The 21,669-nt window shown below is 32.7% G+C and overlaps 3 protein-coding genes across 3 annotated transcripts; 1 reads left to right on the forward strand and 2 right to left on the reverse strand.

Moving 5' to 3' along the window:
* Positions 1 to 49: 49 nt before the first annotated feature.
* Positions 50 to 2,212, reverse strand: LOC105950135 (UDP-glycosyltransferase 92A1). Its single transcript, XM_012973451.2, is given in 5 exon segments — positions 50 to 569; positions 572 to 610; positions 613 to 772; positions 774 to 1,402; positions 2,192 to 2,212. Coding segments are annotated over 5 exon segments (1,260 nt in total). The 3' UTR covers positions 50 to 158.
* Positions 2,152 to 4,909, reverse strand: LOC105950215 (hypothetical protein). The gene is made up of 2 exons (XM_012973557.2): positions 4,116 to 4,909; positions 2,152 to 3,859 (listed from the first exon to the last, which is right to left on the reverse strand). Exons 1-2 carry the CDS (start codon positions 4,353 to 4,355, stop codon positions 2,345 to 2,347), a joined length of 1,755 nt encoding a protein of 584 aa, XP_012829011.2. The 5' UTR covers positions 4,356 to 4,909; the 3' UTR covers positions 2,152 to 2,344.
* A 7,679-nt stretch (positions 4,910 to 12,588) lies between these two features.
* On the forward strand, positions 12,589 to 20,396 carry LOC105950245 (Transducin/WD40 repeat-like superfamily protein). Its single transcript, XM_012973594.2, has 18 exons — positions 12,589 to 12,776; positions 12,860 to 12,956; positions 13,064 to 13,117; positions 13,241 to 13,293; positions 13,430 to 13,463; positions 14,262 to 14,334; positions 15,084 to 15,175; positions 15,455 to 15,529; positions 16,028 to 16,119; positions 16,517 to 16,646; positions 16,755 to 16,844; positions 17,364 to 17,429; positions 17,993 to 18,084; positions 18,398 to 18,463; positions 18,568 to 18,634; positions 19,083 to 19,171; positions 19,370 to 19,499; positions 19,963 to 20,396. Exons 1-18 carry the CDS (start codon positions 12,718 to 12,720, stop codon positions 20,005 to 20,007), a joined length of 1,404 nt encoding a protein of 467 aa, XP_012829048.2. The 5' UTR covers positions 12,589 to 12,717; the 3' UTR covers positions 20,008 to 20,396.
* The last annotated feature ends 1,273 nt before the right edge of the window (positions 20,397 to 21,669 follow it).

A 21,669-nucleotide genomic window follows, 5' to 3' on the forward strand; every position in this document is an offset into this window, starting at 1 on the left:
TGGAAGCTTCTTAAATCCCTTGGTTGCTGTTGTTTTTTTTCTGGTGAATTGTACTGCAAAGTCGAGAATTTTGAGACTGTTTGGTGTTTCGATTTCTGGTCATTAACTAGGCTGTACACTCTTGATTACGTTTATCGGCACATAATTAAGCACTGCATTCAAATTATCTTCCCCTTCCTAAATAATGCAGCAGTAAAGAATTCTACCACAGCTTTAACAGAGGATCCCCTGTAACTCTTTTCATCTCTAATGGCATTTGTAATAATATTCTTGATCTCAACACATCTCTTTCTTATTCCATCTCCGTTTTCGCCCATCACCATTTGTATCTTCTCCAAAATATCTTCCTTCGGGACGTCGAATTTCGTCCCTCTACCAACTTCAATGCAAACTCCGGCCTCTTCGACCAAGAACTTTGCGCTGTAGAATTGATTGGCTCCCATCGGCCAACCAATCACCGGCACCCCGTATTTTGTCGCTTCGAGCAAAGAATTCCATTCGCAATGGCTGATGAACGCACCCACGGTTTCATGAGCAAGAATCTTCAGTTGTGGGGCCCATTTGCTGATATAATCAACCCTCGGTTTTCTTGGCGGATGTTCTGCAAAAAAAATCCTCCGGCAGCCATTCTTCCGCCACGAACTCTGCTTTTATGTCGAATCCTAGCGGCGGCCTCACTACCCATATGAAACTCTGGCGAATTTCGTCTAGCGCTTTGGCTAGTTTCGTTATTTGTGAAGCTGAGATCGTGCTCTGTGAGCCGAAAGATATTTATAGTTGTCAACCTTGCTCTGTCCTCTTCCAATAAGAATAGAGTCCCGATTGCCCAAACTGGAAGCCCTAATTTACGCCGGAAGTGCGTTAATCCAAGATTGTCAATCTCTTCAACGGTATTGAGAAGAAGACCGTCGGAATTCAGCCATAACTGATAATTCATGTGCTGGGAGATGGTGAGCGGGTTGTTGTCTCCTCCAGCCAACATAGCAGGGGTCAATTGTGTAACATGAATTGTTCCAGCTTCGGGAAAATTGGGGAGCAGAAACTCCGCGGCGCGAGTGAACCTGTGAGGTAAATTCAGCCACGCCGAACAGTAACTAGCCATCCCAAACCCGCCGGTGGGACTGAAAATCAGATGGAAAACACCGAATTCATGGGCCACGTCAGCTGCCCATCCAAACATGAAGTCCGATATGACTCAGGGTGGCTTTTGGCCACCGTGCGCGTCGATCAATTGGGAGAGTAGTGCTCGGAAAGGGGGTATGAGAGAAGGGGTGGCTTCGACTAAGCGGATGATGAGATCGTAAGGGAGAGAATCGGTGTTTTCCCGTTTTTGACGTTGAACATGATTATGATCCTTTTCTAGTCTGATTTTAGTAATACTGAGACTACGAAAATTGTAGCCCTTTGAGTTAATTTTTCAATTCCACTTGAATTAGCTAGATTAGGTATCGGGTGACAAAATTTCGCCAATGAGTTACATTTTGATCGTTCAAAATATTAAAGTTGTGGGAATATTTATTGATTTATGCATACGTCGCTCACTCGAATTTTGACTAGGAAAATGACGTGTAAAATTGATATGATATTATTGAAACATAAACGATATTTACCACATCATATATATATATATATATATATATATATAAAAGATTCTGGAATCAAGTATTAACTATTAAGTATATAAATTCACTAGGTAAACTTTCAACTTAACTCGCTCTACGTCGGTATAAATGATGTATGACAAACTTGCAATAGCCAAATAAAATTGAACTCTGAACAAATTTGGCATGTGCAGGAAATGAGAAATGAGTGGGTTTTAAGATCAATTTTGACAATAAAAGTAAAATATACTTGTGATGAAAATGGACTAAACTAAATATATAGTTAAAATTTTAAATAGTAAAATATGAAAAACAAAAAGAATAACATGATGAGCCCATTACCATTTTTGGGCCTTATCTAATTTTGTTACATGTGATTGCCACTAGGCCCACCCACCACATGATTGTCCTGCACTAATAGTGTCTAATAGTGTTGGCTTTCACTTTCGGAAAAAAAAAAAAAAAAAATTAGAATTTTATCGAATATCATTATTCCGATTCGATCCTTCCGATTTCTAACCTCTGGTATTGGGGAATGGTTTCAAATAACTTATCGAAAAAAAATATTTAGAAATTCCCCACATATGTACAATAAATAAAGCCACATACATTTTCATATTTTTCATAAACCTAAACACAAGCCTTCTAAGCAATAAATAAATATTCAACAACAAAATAGAAATTACAATGAAAACTAAAATAAATAAATAAAAATTAATAAGAAAAAATGACAGTAGTTCTAATTAGGAAACAGATTTGTACCTGCAGAGAACCTTGCACCTAAGCACTGTATTCAGCACATAAAAACCAGGCATCACCATAACCTTCACCCTGCTCGGAGCACCCTGTGTTCTTTGCCTATCACCGAAAACATCCTCCATATAGTTCCCTTCAAAAACCGCATTCTCGTCGACTCTCAAAATACACAAAGGCCGATTAAACGAAAACGCCAGCAAATGGAGCAGCCATATGCATTTTGCCGCGACGAAAAACGCCTGAAGCAGCTGCTCCGGCCACGGCCTAGTGCACCCTAGACACCCGATGATCCCACTCATCTTCTGATCACAGAACTTACTGAACTCCTCACTGTAACACTTGGTCCCTTTTCTCAACACTTCGTTCCAACTGAGATTCCTCAAAGCAACAAATGATTGGAATCGGGCTAAGCGGTCTTGCTGCGGGTCCAGTATCTTTGTTGCCCCGTTTTTCTGGAAAATGGGGTTCTCGAAATCTTGGTACAACGACTGGTTTACGAGGGCTTCCAAATGGTACAGCACTGCTTTCGAGTATTTCGAGTCGAGGGACAGTTTGTACGGTTGAAGGAGCGAGTTCAAGTTGTCGATTAAAGTGGGGTCCGTTTCTTCGATTTGTCCGATTAGAGTCTTGCAGAATTGCTTCACCGATAATCTCGCTTCCGATACTATTTGCAAGAACCCTTCAACCATTACTTCCTCGCTCACGGGCATCGAGTTTTCCCCATTTCCACTCTTGTGAGGAATATTTACGAGCTTTTCGACGGGCAATTGATCGGAAATCTTGAATTGCACGGCTTGTTTTAAGGCCTTCTTGAGTTCTTCGCAGTAAGTCTCGAGATACTCCAGCTTCTGATTAAGCTCCGATAACGAAGACCTCATTTCCGAAACCTCATTCAAAGCCGCATCTCTGCTCTCGTTCGCTTCCATTAGCTCTTTCTTGAGAATTTGTGGATAATATTCTTCCGAGGGCGAATAATCTTCATTCTTGTTCTTGTTCTTCTTCTTCTTCAGATTAGGGAACAGCCACGAGAGTCCGAGCCCCTTGTTTCTCGGCTGTGGGTGAAGAGATGAGTGCGAATCCGTTAACGGAACAACAATGTTCGATTTTCTACCGTTCTTGTGGAGCCCGTCCGGATCGGCACTTATTATTACAGCTGGCTTGCAATTGTTGCAGGACGAAATCGATTGAATGTCGCCCATGCTATTTCGCCTCGACTTGGAATAATAATCGGGACCCGGCGAAGCTTTGTGAAGAGCAGCATTAGTGTTGCTGCTGTTGTTATAAGCATTAGAACCTACTGTGGAGTTTTGATCTTCTGCTGCAGGGCATACATGAGGATCGAAGTTGGTCGAATCCGAATACGGGAATGCTTTTCTCGAAGATCCATTTGTTGTTCTGTAATCGGTTTCGTCTAAGGTGTGGGCCCCCCAACTCTCGGAGTAGTTTCGGTTCTCCGCTGCAATTTGCTGTTGGTATCCCGGCAACGGTTCGTCGTCGTAACTCTGTAGAACATTCCGGATATGTCAGTTCAGCATTGAAGAAAACTTGCAGTTAATGGTACAATAATAAATGAAAATCGCCTAATTCAGCAGCCACAGAAACTGAATTATATTATTCTATAGCTTAAATTAATTAATGTGAAGAGGTACAAATTAATCTCAGAATGGAGCTGAAAATCAAACCTAATTACTTGATTAATCAATTGTTTAATTTACAAAAAAAAAAAAAAAAAAAAATAGGGAAAGGGGGAATACTTACAGGGGTGAAAACAGGGTAATCCTGGGCAGATAAATGCGAAGCATGGCGAGAAATTGGGGAAGGAGACGGGAATCTGATACTGGCGGCGGCGGCGGGGCTGTTTCCCAGCATCAGAGCGGCGTGGAGAGCTCTGAGCTCCACAGCTTTGGCAATGGCGGATTGAATTTCGTGCCGGCTAATTTCACCGTTGCCGTGGCCACTGTTCCCGATGTCGCCGTGTTCTCGATAGATATCCGCCATAGACGACGGAGCAAAACGTGCATAAACAAAAAATAAATTAAAATATATGTTTCAGCTCAGAACGAAGGTCGTAGAGAAAGTGTAGTAGTAGTAGTTAGTTACACTGTGTGTGTGTGTGTGTGTTTTATCCAGATTCACAATAGGGAAGAAAACAACAAAAGTGATGGGGGAGAAAGGAATCCAACGGTTGGATTTAGGGATTGTACAGACGAGTAGATCATATATCATATCCAGCGATGGATTCTGGAGAACCAAGTAAACTTTTTCTTCTTCTAGAGAGAGAAACTAGAGAGAGAGAGAGAAATTGCGTTTGGTAATATCCAAAATGGAATGATTTTTTTGTCTTTGTAAATTATGTGAAGGAAGAATAATAATTGGAATGAGTGCATGTGAAGTTTTTGTGTTAGTTTTATTACCTGCTTTTTGTTCAAGGGCATGACAATGTGGTTTATTACCAAATTGCCCTCGTAATTTTTTTTTTTTTGGTAATATGAATCATAATTGTTATTGTTCATGCACATTATACATTATGAGCAAAATACTATTTTAGTGATAATTTGACATATTTATATTGTTCCATAATTGCATATTCTAATTGTGTCCCACCATTAACATCTCAAGGGAAAATCCAGTGTGTGTGTGTGTATAAATGTTAGCCATGATTGTACAATCTATGTACATGAAATTGAACAATCATATTGCTTGTTAATTTGAAGTAATTTTTGCATTTCAATTTGAATGGGAAGATTTCATGAAGAAATTTTAAATAACTCCAAGTGAGATGAATTCAAATTACTTATCACAAGACTAAGGAAAACTTAGTCATGATGAGAGTTTACGATTTGAAACGTATCACATACTAGATTCATACGAAAACAAGTCTGATGGATTTATTATTATGAATTTGAACTATTCGTTCTATATATATATATATATATATATATATATATATATATGAAGATTTTACCATATTAATTTTCTATGTATCTCATCATTTTATTTTCCTATTAGATATTGGATGGCATCATGGGTTTGGACTATAGTTCAAATTTCAAATGGAACATGAGAAAACATAGTAATCATATAATTTGTCATGCTTTGTCTACATTTTTCAAATAAGACACATGAAAAATAGGAGTGTTCCTCTTTCACTTGTATAAAGTGATATATGGCCACAATGATTGTAGTTGTAATTGGCCTTAAAACAAAATACATTTAGTGTGCACATGACATAAATAGTTAATATATTATTACATGCAACTTATTTATTTTCGAAGTCAAAAAAAATATGGAAAATAACTATGTAACATATAATATTTTCCGATATATGAGATGCTACACCTAGTGAAATACATTGGCTGGTCTTGCACCACTGATTTATACAAATAAATATTCACTAAGCACACATATACATGGATACACATACACATGGATGTGTGTGTCATACTATGTGTAGAATTACCCGATGTATTTCACCGTATGTAGCATCTTCAAATTAAAACAAATATTTTCCTATAATCGTCACATTATTGTATTATTCAATAAATGATAAATGTAACATTTTCAAGGACTAGAAATAGGGAATAATAATATAAATTTAATAAAAAATGAATATATGTAAAATAAGAGAGAGCAATTAGGGCAATGGTCCATGGCTATGGAGCTGTCCAAATTGAAGAGTTGGCTGAAAGAGGTGATGTAGGGACTGAAAACTCCAATTCCTTATGTATTTTCATTTTCTTCTCTGCCCACATGACACAAGTGAAAATTAAAAATAATAAAATTAAATTAAGAAAAGGCAAAAATTACAAATAGTTCTAAAAATTGAAGTTATCAACATGTGTATTTTAAATATATGAATTTGTTATGATATATATTTTATATCTTGAGCCATATTTTTTAAATAATAAATATATTATATATTTAATTATTAATTTAATCAGGAGGACCTTATTTGAATTGAGGCATAGTAGGCTAAAACTCAGCTCATAAATGAATTGAGTTTAATAAAATTGCTCAAATTCGGTGTGACTCACTAAAAATTAGGATCGACTCTAATATAATTGGATTGAGCCATTGAGTTTCAGTTAGGCCTGACATAATTGCCGATCCTATCAATAACGTCATATATATGGAATTCCAGGTAGGATTATAGAATGTTCATAGGCTGGTGGCTCCCCTTAACTACTCTGTTGGCAAAGCAAATTTATTTTAATTAATTAATTATAATTAATTATACCAACTTTCTTAATTAACCACTCCCCCAAAAAGCAACCACTATTTTGTCAACCTTCACATGCACAAAGTGGTTTACCCTTTACGTTATTTTCTTTGGGAAAATGTTTTTTTAATATATAATAATTATTTTATTCTAAATCCATTCTAGTCATCTAGTGTTATTGTTGGGTGCTAAATACCAACACGCAAGTGTACGTATCGCAAACAAGTAGTAAAGTAGGCTCGTGAGAGTTGAATGTCGATCCCACAGGAAATACGCAAATTATTTAATCCTAAGTACCAAATCCTAACAATTGTGATTTTTATCCAGCCTACGCAAGGTTGTCAAATTAATTAACTAATTAAATTAAAATAATTAAGAAAGCAATTAATCACGAGAAAATATCAATATAAAACGGATCTAGGATTTTATCTTCCCCCTATGCGATAATTCTTCACCCAATTAATCTCCTATCATGCAAGTTACGATTTCTGATTATTAACCCAAGACACGAAATTACTCATAACCAGCTGTCGCTGCGTTATAAGCCTATTATTCATAAAAGATTCACTATATGTCTATGCAAACCTAGTATAAATAAAGCATTAAATAACAAGTCTCGTAAACGGCTACCTAAGGTATTATCTGTATGTCTACGATAATACATGCAATTAACACACACATTCGGTGAAAAACTACTCGAAGGCTCTTCTATCCCTGTTCTAATTATTAAAACGATCTGTCAATCAATTCTAACAATAACAAATAGCAACATAAATTAGCTACGTTCATGCGCTAAATAAGATCAAGATAGAAGAAATAATCGAAGAATTAAACTTGCATAAAAGTAAAAAAATAGGTTCGAATTACCACATAGGGTTCCAATAAAATCCTAGAATAAAAACTTAGCTACTCATGTTCTCTACGAAAAGCATAATAAAAATACGAAAAATCATAAAAGCTATAAATAACAATAAAAGAGGAGAACTATGATGAAGAGTCGTCAAGTCTTCGTCTTCGTTCTTGTACTCCTTGATTGCGTGTAGAAAGATGAAAAATAAAAACAAAAGATTAAAGATGAAAGGTAAAAGATAAAAAATCCATCTAATTGTGTGCTTTTGGCCTTTAAATAGGGTGCAAAAATATAATAGGGCGGGTTTCCTTGTGTAATTAAACTTCCTTCACTGCGCCCCTACGTCAATCCGGACGGCCGTGTGAAATATAAGCTTAAAACCCGCACGGCCGCGCGGTCTTCAAATCTTCTGAATTCTGATTATTTCACTTTTGGCCCACTTTTTCTCCGAATTTGCAGTTTTCACCCCAAAAGTTGTCAATTCTTCAATTTGCACATAAAATACAAATAATAACCATATTAAGCACCAATTATCGTAAAAACACATCAAAAGCTCCAATTAAAAGGTACAATTAAGTGTATAAATATACACTTAACAGTTATGCCTAATTTAATTATAACATTTAGGTGTGCTTTGATAAATTCGACTGCCTTTCATACATATTATTTAGGGAAATTAGTAAGGAATTTTCGATTCCCGCCAATGCCGAATCCAAAATTTCCAATTTTGGAACAATAAATTTTAATGCCAATTCCGAAATTGCGACTTCCAATTTTTCCGAAATTATTTCAACCAGAATTTGAATATATACAAGATTTCGATTTCCGATTCGATTAAAGTTCAGAAAATAATTCTAAAAAATTCCAATTTTTCTTTTTTTTTCGAATATTACAATTAAAATATCAATATTATTATGAATTTTATATTTAAGGTGAGCAAAAATTGAAAATTTCCGAATTCCGCTGTTTTCGATCCGAAATTTTCCGATTTTTAGAACAAGTTCTTTTGTTCCAATTTCCAATTTTTTCGATTTTGTTGCAATGGAATTGGAACTAGTTTTTCACTTTCGAAAAAAATCGGAATTTTTCCAGAAGGGCTAATTCCGTCTATCTTTGGTTTTCATCATGAATATCATATTATTTTCATTTTGCAATCTAGTGCTTGAGGGTAAGACCCTTAATTCATTCGAACATTTAATATTTGATGATACATCATATATCTAATATAAAACATGGTCTTATTATACCATATATTTATATTTAATTAAAAATAATAATTTGAAATAAATTATTGAACTTAAAATACAATTTAAATAGTCATGAAAAAACACAGAAAAAGGTGTTTTCTTTTTTATAAGGTAAGCAGAAAGCTGGGAAATGCATGCATAAAACTTTTAACAATCTTTTCTTAACATATACAGTCATCTTTTTTTAAGACAGTTCAACAATTCATTGACATTCCACTCTCATCACACCTTATCCTAATCTTTTTCTTTTTATTTATTTATTTTTATTTTGCTTTTGAGATAATTGACTAGATTGCAGGCAGTTGTTAAGGCTTTTCTAGCTACTTGTCCCAACATTATTGTAATAATTTGGATCATTATCAGTTATAAAAGGAAATTAATAATGCAATGTTAGGGTGTGCTACATGTTAGTTCTGTCAAATTCACTCCCTATCCATACACATACAAATGTCTCGAATTTTAATCAAACGCTAGTATTTCTTCACGTGCGATGTTGTACGGTATAATATTTTAAAATTAAAAAACAAATATTTAAAATCCATGACAATAACAAGTAATAGGAAAAAATATGCTCATTTTGTAATAGCTGAGATTTGGCTCGTGAGTTTTGTTTATATATTATTGATATATATAATACAAATATGAGCAATATAATATTCAATATTCAAAATTAAATTTCTCTAAGTTTAGGAAGATTGTGTCGGTATAGAATATCTTCATTTGCCCTTTCTAATCCTGGATGAAGGATTTTAAGTTGGTGAGTGTTATTAATAAGAAAATTTAATTAGAAGAAAAGAAATTATATATGTTTGTAGTGAATTAGGATTCCATAACTATTTGCTATCCGATTTATTATGAATGATATAGACTCAAATATTTCATTACGAAACGATTAAAGAAAAATAGCTGAAAATAGGAGATTAAAGTTCGACGCAATATAATTTTAAATTTCAAAAAATTAGAAGAGATAATTTAAAAAAAAAATACAAATATATATACCATTAGGTTTTTCTTCTACTGTCGCCCTAAAGTTTATTATTTTTATAATTACGATAAGATATGCAATCAATTTTATTAATTTCGTCAAGATAAATAAATCTGATCCCCTCATCCCTGGTTTGGTATGTGTAGCCCAGTTTATTTAATGTTGCACCCGATAAAATACACCGAATAATTATCAATCATTGATCTGCACATAATCACACATTTATCTGGTGTAGTATAGCATCTCAATAACCGTATAGCCATGCCCGGTAGTGAATAGTTAATAAGTAATAATCGGTGGTTGATAGGTTAGGGTAGTTTAGCAATTGCAATTTGCATCCAATAATTTTGTTTTATGCACCCAAATAATTGTTCACAAAACCCTAGCTGCTATAAAGATTAAAGAACCTTTGCCGCTAAGTACCTTCAATTAACAAACTTTAATTTATTTATTTTGGCATTATTCCATTTTTTCATGAGATACTCAGGAATAATTACAACTTGTTTGTGCTTGGGGAATTGTGTAATTTATGGGTGAAATGCTAGCAAATTTGAACTAAAATTTGCTTAATTGTGAAATAACTAAAGAAAACAACTGCCCCTTATTCAATATACCGATTTTCCTTTTTTATTTATTTATTTATTTATTATATGTAAATCAATGGTCCAGATCACCCGTTATATTTCATCAAGTATATCATTTACAAAACCAAAGTTTCTTGTACCTTTGGGGCGAAGCACAAGAGAAACTTTATATAGGTCAGCATTGTCTCTTTGATTGTCGATTAGCAATTTACTGTTTTGCCACTATAATTAAAGACGAAAAGCATTCAAATACTGGGTTTCAATCTTGACTCGTAATTTGGTGGATGCGGGTGAAGAACACCACCCCTTAATTTTATTTTATTTGTTATTTGTTTTGGGGAATTGGTGATTGCATTAATTGCATGGTTTTCAATTATCATTCTTAATAATAAGAGCATCTCCAACCATCCATCTTTTGGGATGGTATCAGCTAAAAATCCATCCATATAGCATTTGTGAGCAAAAAAACATGTTCCAACGGAGAAGTTAAATTATTGCTTGGCAGGTAAAATCAATCCTCCACCAGCTAAATATACCATTTACAGTACATGAAAGCTAAATGAAGATAATATTAAAATAATACATAAAAAGTACTATCCTGACCAAAGCCCATGTCTGACATTTTGTGTATTTGATAATTTTTTTCTTTTGATTCTAGAAAATATTTATTTCCACTTATTAGGTTTAATTTGTTTATTTAGGTAATTATATTCAATTGTTTATTTATAAAAGACATGTGCTGTAAATCTAATTTTGGCATATGAATTTTAATTATTTTTTATAAACTATCAATGTTTGAATTTTGATTCATTATCAAATTTATAAAAGATATTTTTATTAATAAATTAATAACTATTTATTTTAAATTATATATATATAACATAACAAATATAATTTACAAATATCAATCCATAAAATAATTGAAAATTAATAAAATATAATAAAATGCTAAATTTTAAATGATATGATTGGAGTATGATAGTAAAAATTGAGATGGTATAACACTATTGATTAGCTATTATAGATATAGCATCTCCAATTATAACTCTTAACCTTGGAGATGCTCTAAACTTAGAGATTAATTAATCTGAGATTTTTCCAAAAGCAAAAAGTAAGTAAGAAGGGGAAAATATGTTGTTTCGAATATTTAGTAGGCATTTGTCGTGTCTTGATTGTTTGGTAATGCCAAAAGTATATTCCTATTGTTTTGTGTTCATCCTCACTATATATATATATATATATATATATAGCTTTTCATGACAAGCATGCCTATAAACTTGACTACTTCCATCTCATTTTTCACGGGTTCAACGAATTTCCTAGGTTTAATCAAACTCAATTATAAATAATAAATATTGTACCACCTTTCGATAATATCTCTTTACACACACATATATATATAGAAAGTAATATATGATATATTTTATAATTCCGTAATATAATTTATGATATATTTATATAATAAATATAAATACCCAATTGGGACCAAGTAAAATAAAATACTAGAAAAAAATAATTGGTCTATAAATCTTTGTGTTTTATTTTTTTTAAGAAACTCTGTGTTGTATTTTGTTGTTTCTACATGTGGTTTTATTGCATTTCGTTGGAAAAATTGGAAAAAAAAATGATTTTTTTATGAAAATCCCCATTATATCCAAACTCGGAACGAGAAATTCTAGATCAATGCAATGTCCGAAATTTCGAGACATTCCCAAATTGGAATAAATTTTTGAATTCCGGTTTTTTTAAAAATGGGAATCGGAACCCATTTTTAACTTTCGAAATAAAATGATTTTTTTTTTCGAAAAAGCTATTTTCGATCTGTTGCGTCCGATTTCCACATCTAGTTTCATCCATCATTTACTTTATTTATAAAACCAAAAAATAAATTATCAATTCCTTTCATTTTGATTAATTGCCATATTGAAAAAATAAACCTCAGTGTTTACATGAACCAAATATACGGAAAAAAAAATAAAAAATGTCGAACAATAATATTTTTAAAATTTGTGATGTCATGAATTATGATCCTAACCAATGAAATTATCATCTCGCTTTCATAAAAAAACATACAACACTTACAGTTGAACATTGATAAATTAATACAGTCGTGAATACCAAAATTCAATTAATTTAGGGAGATAATAATTTACTACAAGCCGGACCGGGAGAAATTATCATTTAAATAAAATTATTAATTTATCGAGTTGAACCCAAAAAAGATTTAACGAATAAGAACTTCTGGATCTGTATAACTTATTAAAAAAGCCCAATTTGCAAACACAGCCCAATAATATTTCCTTTTTTTCCATTTATTTATTTATTTATTTTATTAGAGCAGGACAATCAGAGTATCATAGCCGTACATCTCAGAAAGGCTAAAGAAAATGGCGGGAAACCGATGGTACTAGTTTCATTTCAGTGGGAGAAGAAAAACCCAGGAACGAGCGAGAGCTCTGCGCGTGCGTAAAATCCATGGAAAAATATTTAGCACCTGTAAATCCACCCACCGAGAAACTCAAATCCGTCAAAAGGTAATCATCCGAAACCCTAATTTGAAATTTCCTTTTTGCTTGTTTATAGGTTATAATTTAACAAGGCAGTGGAATTTCTGCAGGCGTCCATGGAAGAGAAGTCTCGTCGAATTAAACGGAAAATTCGAGCCTAATTATCGGCACTATCTATCTAGTCTCATAATTCAATCATATTCCGAGGTTAGTATTAGTTTATTTGTCATTTTGTTTGCTATTAATTGCAAATTAGTGAATTCACTGTTGTTATTGCGCCTAATTAATTTTACATTTATTATCTGAATAAAAAGGTTGGAGTGTTTCCTCATAGATATCATGTCAATGGACAACCATGCCAGACCCACGTATGGAATTCTTATTGACATATCCCTTTTTGATTTTCGTTTTTTTGGAATTTTATATGTTATGATTATTGATGGCATTTATTAACCATGTTCGTAATTTACCGAGTTATGTCTTTTCGACAGGTTGATTGGTTTATCCACCACGGATTGAACGATAGCCCGAGTACAGCTAGAGGGTTGGTTTTCCTTTCTTATTCAATGCTTCTCCGTTTATATGTACACACATATTTTTTCTGAAAATAGGTTTTATTTGATTGAGCTAAGGTGTATGCATCTCACTCTGATTTTGTTTTTTCTGGGTTTTTTTTTCAGCCAGGGTGTCTCATCACTTGAATTTGACTCCAAGGTGACGGGAAACTGCTTATTGGTTGATTTATTTTTAAATAATTGGTTTGTGAATTAGCATTTTCGCTTAATTAGCTATGCTAAATAGCAATTTGGTTAGTGACTTTATTGAAGAACTAGGAAATCATTGTCTCACATAATTTAACTATTAAAATGCTTGTTAAAGATAGTGTAGGATAGACGAGCGATTCATAAAGAAGAGTAAGTTATTTGAAGGAAATGAGGCCTTATTCTCTTCTAGCCCTTTAGCCTTTTAGTTTGCTCACTTCATGCGAAAAAATTAAATCAAAAAATAAAGAGACAACATACTTGATAACAGGCAGAGCTGTGGTTAGCAACAGATAAACCCTTAAGTGCGGATCTGAACAAATTTAATGGAGTAAGAATTATTCTACCGTTGATTCATTAGTTGACTGCTGTTTATTAATGTTTCTTCGATGTTTTAAATTTCTTCAGTTGTATCATTTCAGATTGTACTAACTAGGTCATGACTAGTTGTTGCATTAAGGATAAGGGTTTGGTATTGTTGAGATACGTAGTATATTACTAAGAAGGTGATCAATCATCTCCTTGGTGGCACTGAAATTGCTTCTAATCAAAACTAGCTAAAAAGTAGTCATGGAAATATTTTTTAAAAGTGGAATTAGTTTGCTGTTTTTCTGAGGTTGATGTAGTGGAAGCATAAAAATTCATGGCGTGCATCACATTGTTTTCTGATTACGATAGATGGTTTTTATGTATTTTTAGTCGACACTATTGGAGAACTCATTTATTTATGTATTATTGCTTGTTTTCGTAGGGTGTGTACTTGGCATCAGTAACAAAATCAGGGTGCTTAACTGTGCATGACTTTGATAATATTCAATGCCCAGGTAATGAATCATATCAATCAGAATTTTGCTTCGTTTTCTTTTCTCTGTATTTTTTAACAAAGTTTTGCTGATCATTTGGTGCATAACGATACGACTGTTATAGAAGGATACTATAATGGTTGAGTGCATTTTCTTTTACACTTAGAATGGCAAACATTTCCAACATGAATCAACAATTGTAATTGTACATAAAAATTGGATCAGTCGGAGTACATACAAATTCATCTTGAGACACGGTGATGCAGTATTACTGTATGGATGTTTTGTTGTTTGACCCTTTAATTAGACGTGTAAGAAGTTTACTACTATCTAGCCTCAGCTTCTATGCTTAAACATGCTGTGACTTGTGGGTTGGGGCACTTTATTCCCTTCAGAAATTGGAATATCTGTTTGTTTGTTTGTTTTTTTTATTTTTTTTTTCATGTAGAAAGTTTGCTACCAGTATCCATATTCATGTAGTCCATATGGAAAAATAACAAAGAAATAAAACTTTCACTTTGCTTTCTAGTTTCTTGTGGTGCTACAAATATCAACGAGTCTAACTATCAGCATGAAATTTGATTGGGTATTCGTTAAATATATTAGTCTATAGTTTAGAAGATTATTATGTAAGAGTTTTAAGTTTTTTTTCTTGTAATTTCAATATTCTCCGTTATCTCACTGTGATATGGTTATTTACCATCATGGCACCAAAGGAGCTATAATATTGTTCATATACTAATTCTTTTGAATGGTTATATACCCTTTAGATTTTAAAGAAGATGAAACAAAGCAGTTACTGCACATATCTACGGGCCAACAACTCGACGTCATTCGGTGGAACCTCGCCAATCAAGATGAGGTCTGATTTTTTCTTCATTATGCATGTCATTTTTAATAAAGTGCTCGGCATTTTGCAGCCTACTTTGTTAGATCATTTTATGTATGATGTGAGTATTGCAATATCGATGAGTGTTGCCGCTTGACACTTTATTCATGAGCTTCATTTACCTAATTTACTATTTGAAGAAAGAGTACCACGTTCAAACCATTTACTATCTTATCGATAATTGCCAACTGTCTAACATATTTATTCCTTGTTGCTTCACATTTTAACTTGTTATTGTTTTTTTCATCACAGATTGCATGTACTTCAATGAAAAGCAGTCAAGTTCATATTTTTGACATTGGGTATATCTCATCTGAACCGGTTGAAGTGAGTAATTTTAATTTTTCTACTTTCTTCAGTAAAAATCCGTATATACACAGCAAATTGTAATCCGATTTGCATATTTTGCATTAAGTTACTGAAGAACTGTGCTTGTCTATGAAACAGTTTTAGAAAGGTCCCTATGTTTTAGTACACTATGACTTTTAATCGGATACAATGTTAGTATATTTCCGGAGTTGCATCTTGGCTTAAACTCAATTTTGTTTCATTAGTATAGATGTGGGTCAAATATTAAGGTTAAAGAATATCCATTTTGTATGAAACAAGAAATCATTGAAATGAATGCCGAAATAGGTACTAAACTCCTTTACATGATAACCTTTCAATATGGAGCACATATATATGAATTAATTTGAGAAGGTATATTAATCCGTTATATTACATATTGGAAATCTTTCATTTTCATTTTATGTTGCCTTCTTCCAAGTAGATATACAACCTTTCTACGTGTTAAACTTTTCGTGTTCTTGTACTTCATTGCAGGTGCTCAGGAAGAGACCCAACATCACTGTTCATGGGATTAATGTTCACAGAGGCTTTTCTGACATTGCCTTTTCTTCTGATGACAATTCAAGGTCTATTACAAGAGTCAATTTTCTTTGGATTTCTTTTACTTTCACATTTTTTTTTGGTTGGAAGGCCATGCTGTATACGTTGAATCTAGAACACGAGACATTTAACTCTAAATACTACAGATATGAGGAAGTTTCAAGATTTCAAAAAGAAATACCAAAGAAAGAAAGTAATGGGACAAAACCTTCACCTAATGGAAGAAAGGAATATTAATAAAACAGTAAGGTCATAGACCTTTCATAACGTGGTATTTAGTAACACAGATATTGAATAAAGGATGCTTAAAAAAGTCGAAAGTTTAACTGTTGTAGATTTTGATATTTTGTTTTCTAACAGTTGTTTATGTTGGTGGAGCTTCTCATTTTCTTTCTGTGCTTCTTCTTGATACTGCCTTAATAGGTTACTCGCTTCTGATACTAATGGTGTAATTAATGTGTGGGATAGAAGAGTTGGTGATCTCCCGTGTTTGGAACTCACAACAAATTCTCCTTGCTCACTTAATAGCATCAAATTTAGTAGGGATAATGAGGTAATTCTTAATCAAATCATGTTGCTTGAAAACAAAATAAGAAAAGTTTCTAACCATCTACATCAATAGCGATGGACCTTTGTCTCATATTTTCTGTTGAACAAGTAGATTGTTTACGGAGCTAGCAAGCAGGGGAATATATTTATGTGGGACATGCGTGGAGGAAGATCATATACTGCTTTCAGAAACCATAAAGAGGTATTAATATTTCAGTGTTTCTTCCCGCTGATTTGACCGAATTGTCTAATGAAAGGTGGAAATCAGCATTAAGTTTTAGTTAAATAAGATTCACATTTAAATTGTATCTAATGAATATGAATTATAAACCATCATGTATGAGACTGTCTGTATTGACTTTTCCTAAAAAGAAAGAGATTTTAACATAATTTTTTTTCTAGCAAATTTCAGTTCTTTGTAAATGGTAGTTTATAAAAGTGAAATTCAATAATGCTATAAATACATCTTGCATACATAATTTTCTATAATAGTTGTATAACATTACAATGAAATGTAGAAATTCTTAGCTTTAGGAGATGTCCTACTTAGCAATCAAATCAATTGTTTTTAATATTTAGTAACTAGAAAAGGATAATGGGACAGTAAGAAAAGAGATATAGACAATCGTTATGAGGTGGAGAGAGTTCTATCTTCTTATACAAAGCATTTATTGTTACTCATTATGAAATATTAGCTATAACATGAACTTCACTTATTCAGGAATCTTTTTCTCCCTTGGCATCGGTGAAGTTGGCACATGAGTTTGAGAAAATATCTTCCTTAAAGGTATGCAATCCTATCTCTTAATTTGCTGGTCAGTCTCTTACTTTGCTGTTTATACTGAACATGGCATAGTTTTTTTTTACAGTTTTCTACGTTCTTTATTCATTTTAATATTTTATACATCTAGTTACATTACTTAAGTATCTTTTTATATAATCGAGAGGTGTGTTACGGTAGCATAGTTTGATGTCGGGGATGTGCTTTTTTGCATGAAAGCTATAGACAGAATTCCTATTTTTCTGTGCATTTCAAACCTGGTGCAGGTATGATACCGGTACATTTGTTTTAAAAAACTTAATTTCAGATATCATGTTAACAGATTATGTGTTATTGTGTTCTAACAGATAATTTATACATGTGCAAATATTCTGCCATTTCAGTTCAGATTTTGACAAAATCCTTATTATGTTACGGCAATCACCACATTCTAATTTTAATGATTGTGCTACTTTCTAAGATAATAAACTACTAAATTTTTCAGATGACTCGTTTTCTACTCAAGGGTCATATTGCTTCTTCTAGGCATTATTGGCCACAGTTGACATCATATCCTCTTTTTTCTGCAGGCGCAATCAAATATAGTTACAAAGGAAATACACTCAATTGATATTGATCCATCTTGCCCTTACCAATTGGCGTTTCATCTTGATGACGGATGGTAAGTTTTGAAAAAAAGTACACGTTGCTTTCTTCTTCATAACGGGTTTACAAATTTATGTTACTACTGTTTCTCTGGTTTTCGTTGTAAACATTATCGAAGGGAAGTATGTTCAATTTTTGAAACAGAATTATATTTGCATATTCTAGTAATCTTTTTGTTCTAAAAAAAATAGCAGCATTCATGAATAACTGCGATTTTCAATATCTTTTAGTGTAGAAGACATTCTTTAGCTTCATGTTTCTGATCGAAAAGATTACATTGTTTTTGGAATGACATGTCCATCTTTTCTTGCTTTGCAAATTGGTTCCAGGTCAGGTGTTCTGGACACCAACAAATTTCAAGTGACACATATTCATTGTCCTCCACCCCCGTGGTTGTAAGTACATTGAACTTCCCTAATTTTGACTCTTATTTGAAAAATAATCATTAAACATTTCTGACTGTTGTCAACTTACTCTTCGTGTTAATTTGAGGAATTAGGGATGAGCCCAATGATTTGGCGAATCTCTCATACGCGAAAAAGCCATGTTGGCTTCCTATGAACTCGGTAAGTCATTAAATCAATACGTTTGATTTCTTTTGAGACATGCAATCTACTAATTCCCAGGAGGAGAATGAAAATAAAACAACATAGAATAAATTAGAGATGTAGACATTTAGAATGTCTATGGATGCTTTAGAGTTGTTAATCTACTGAATACTGACAATTTCAAGAACCGAATACAAATATAAGTTATTCTGATTTTATTTTTCAAATCGAACTTGTTCTTTCGCTTTCACGATTTGTCTTATTCAAAAGAGTCTATAGAATCTCGTTACAGTGCCTTTTCCTTTTCACTTCCATGTTAGCTTCGTAACGTTATAAACATGTAATCATTTCAAGGAATGTTCAAATAAAAACATTCATCAAGCAAGTGTTAGGTTTGAAGATCCTCTCCCCGTGGATTCTATTTGTAGATTTATTGTATAATTTTTTTTTTTGAGTTTATGTGCAGATTTACGTTGTTGGATCATCTTCCAGCAATGGCATTTATCTTTTGGATTTCTACCCAGACTCGACCTCCCATTGTCACGTCGATTACAAGTAAGAAACTCCTGAAACTTTTATGCTGTAATAGTCTTTTTTTCAGGACTTCATCAGTTATTCACGCATTTGTGTTGTCAGATTGTATTTAGTTGAGGCTTGTAAACAAATTTGCTTATTTAAATTTAGTTTGTTGTTATTTAGAATTACATTTTGTCATTTAACACTTGGGCTGATTTTCAAATTTCTCGTTACTAGTGAGGATATACAGAGCACCGACAAAGCAATCAGCCCGCACAGGCAACAAAACAGATTTTTGTCGTTGTCTGAAAGTGTAACTGCATGTGTAGCTCACCCTCTCAACGGTACCATTGTGGCTGGAACTAAGGTATGTATGTATGTATGTATGTATGTATGTATGTATGTATGTGCTCACTTTGATTTGTTTGAAATTACTGCTTTTCGGCAATCTTATATTCAAATGTGCACATTAGTTTAAAACGGGTATCGTCTCACTAATAAATTTCTCATGAAAAACTGATTCTTCAGTACTTGGAACCTTGGTTATTAAAATCCATTTACAAGAAATAGATTCCATATCAAATGTTGTTTATGAGCAATCCTTAAGTGATTGAATCATACATGTTGCGATTATATCATGAATTATCGTGTTCGAAAATCATGCCATTTTATTTTTCATAAATCCTGTAAAGATTAATCAATTGTCAAAATCATATCATGTAAAACTAACAAAGAATATCGGGAATTATGTTTTGCATCACACCCCGGTATGCTGCTCGATCCCATTTCCATACCCGGATATGTAATTCTTTTAAGTTTGACTGTTCCAGCTGTCATCACTGCTTGTCATTTCCCAGTCGAAAATGCCGAGCTGATCTGCAGATGCTCATCCATTTTATACGATAACTACAGATCCAAGGCACCTCAATTTTCATCCGAGCCATTATATATATATATATATATATATATATATATATATATATATATATATATATATATGTATATAGGAGGAGGAGGAGGAGGAGGAGGTGTTCAAGGTAAATTTTTAAAGTCATGAAATGTAATTTTGCACGTATATCTATATGCGCATATACATATGGATGCACATGCGCAAAAGCGGGTAATTACCTATGCGTGTATAGTGAGATCTTATTTTAACCAGTAAAGTTTACCGTGTGTAGCATCTAAAAAACGGTCATTCGCTTGTGTGAGTAATGTTTTCTTACAGCAAGAAACAAGATACAAAAAGTGGCGTTGTTGCATAGTTCCAAGTTCAATTAGCCGACAATTTATATATATATATATATATATATATATATATATATATATTGAATATGATTTGATGGAACATTGGGAAAATGGAGAAATTGTTATATTTTTTCAAAGTTTTTGGCAGACAGGAAATATACGCAGAATCTTTGATGATCTCATACGTTTTTCCACATCAACTCCACCCTTGTCAAAATTACCACTACGTACCAATTCTTTTTTTTTTTTTTTTTTAAATAATTAACTTGAAAACTACCACATTATTAATTTGGTAATGTTCGAGAAAGACATCTTATCGTCCAATAATAAATAAATAAATAAAATGTGAAAGCGAGCATAATTGAATGTTTTCTATTGGTATATTCTAGTGTTTATATTTCACTGTCTGAAAGAATTTTATTTAACTAGAAAATTTAGGACGCCATCTCTTTTGGTGTGGTGTGATAATATCTTACTTCACATTTTGGAATTGGCATTAGTTGACTTTAACATGAGGGTTTTAATAGTCATACTGAAATAAATTTTACGGGACTAATTTTACGAGTAACGTTTATTCAAAAAATTGTTCTCTCTCTTAAACTCTCGAACTCCCAAATCTCACATACACGCCCGGGATGGGCGTGAAAATAATATGTTAGTGTTAGCTTAAAATAATAAGAAGGAAAGAAAGAAATAAATAAAGGAGTTGTGAAATGATTATTTGTAACAAATATTCCTAGTAAACATGTTTGGTTATGGGCTCCATTGCTTAATTAGTTATGCTTTCTCATCTTTTAATTAGGGATTTAAACAAAGTTTGGTCTCCACATTCATAATTTTGTTGCATACAGTAATTAATAATTATCATGTAATAAAATTGTGCGTAAGTAACAAAACAACAGATCCTCGTCTGATAAGTTTGATTGAACTTGATATGTTACTGATCGAGACCAATATTCTATTAGGTCAACTGGTTTGAAGTCTGATACAACAATTTGTTTGATGTGATTTCAAAGATAGGATCTTGAATAAAAAAAATTATCATTTTTTGATCTATGAACAGATGAATATGTACATTGTATGATATCCATTGCAATATAAACAAATATTTTGAATTGTTATCTAATCTTTTATAAATAACTCTACATTTTTTTATAGAATTAACAGATTAAGAATCAACTATGAATTTTAAATTAATTGCTTAATTTGTGAGCAACATAATCCTGATTAGTCTTGCACAAGTTTTGTGCATTACTAGTGACACTGTTAATCATGAAGCTCTTGTAATT

Source organism: Erythranthe guttata, chromosome 14 (assembly GCF_056151865.1).
Source record: "Erythranthe guttata isolate IM_541 chromosome 14, IM_541, whole genome shotgun sequence".
NCBI classification, from domain to species: Eukaryota; Viridiplantae; Streptophyta; class Magnoliopsida; order Lamiales; family Phrymaceae; genus Erythranthe; species Erythranthe guttata.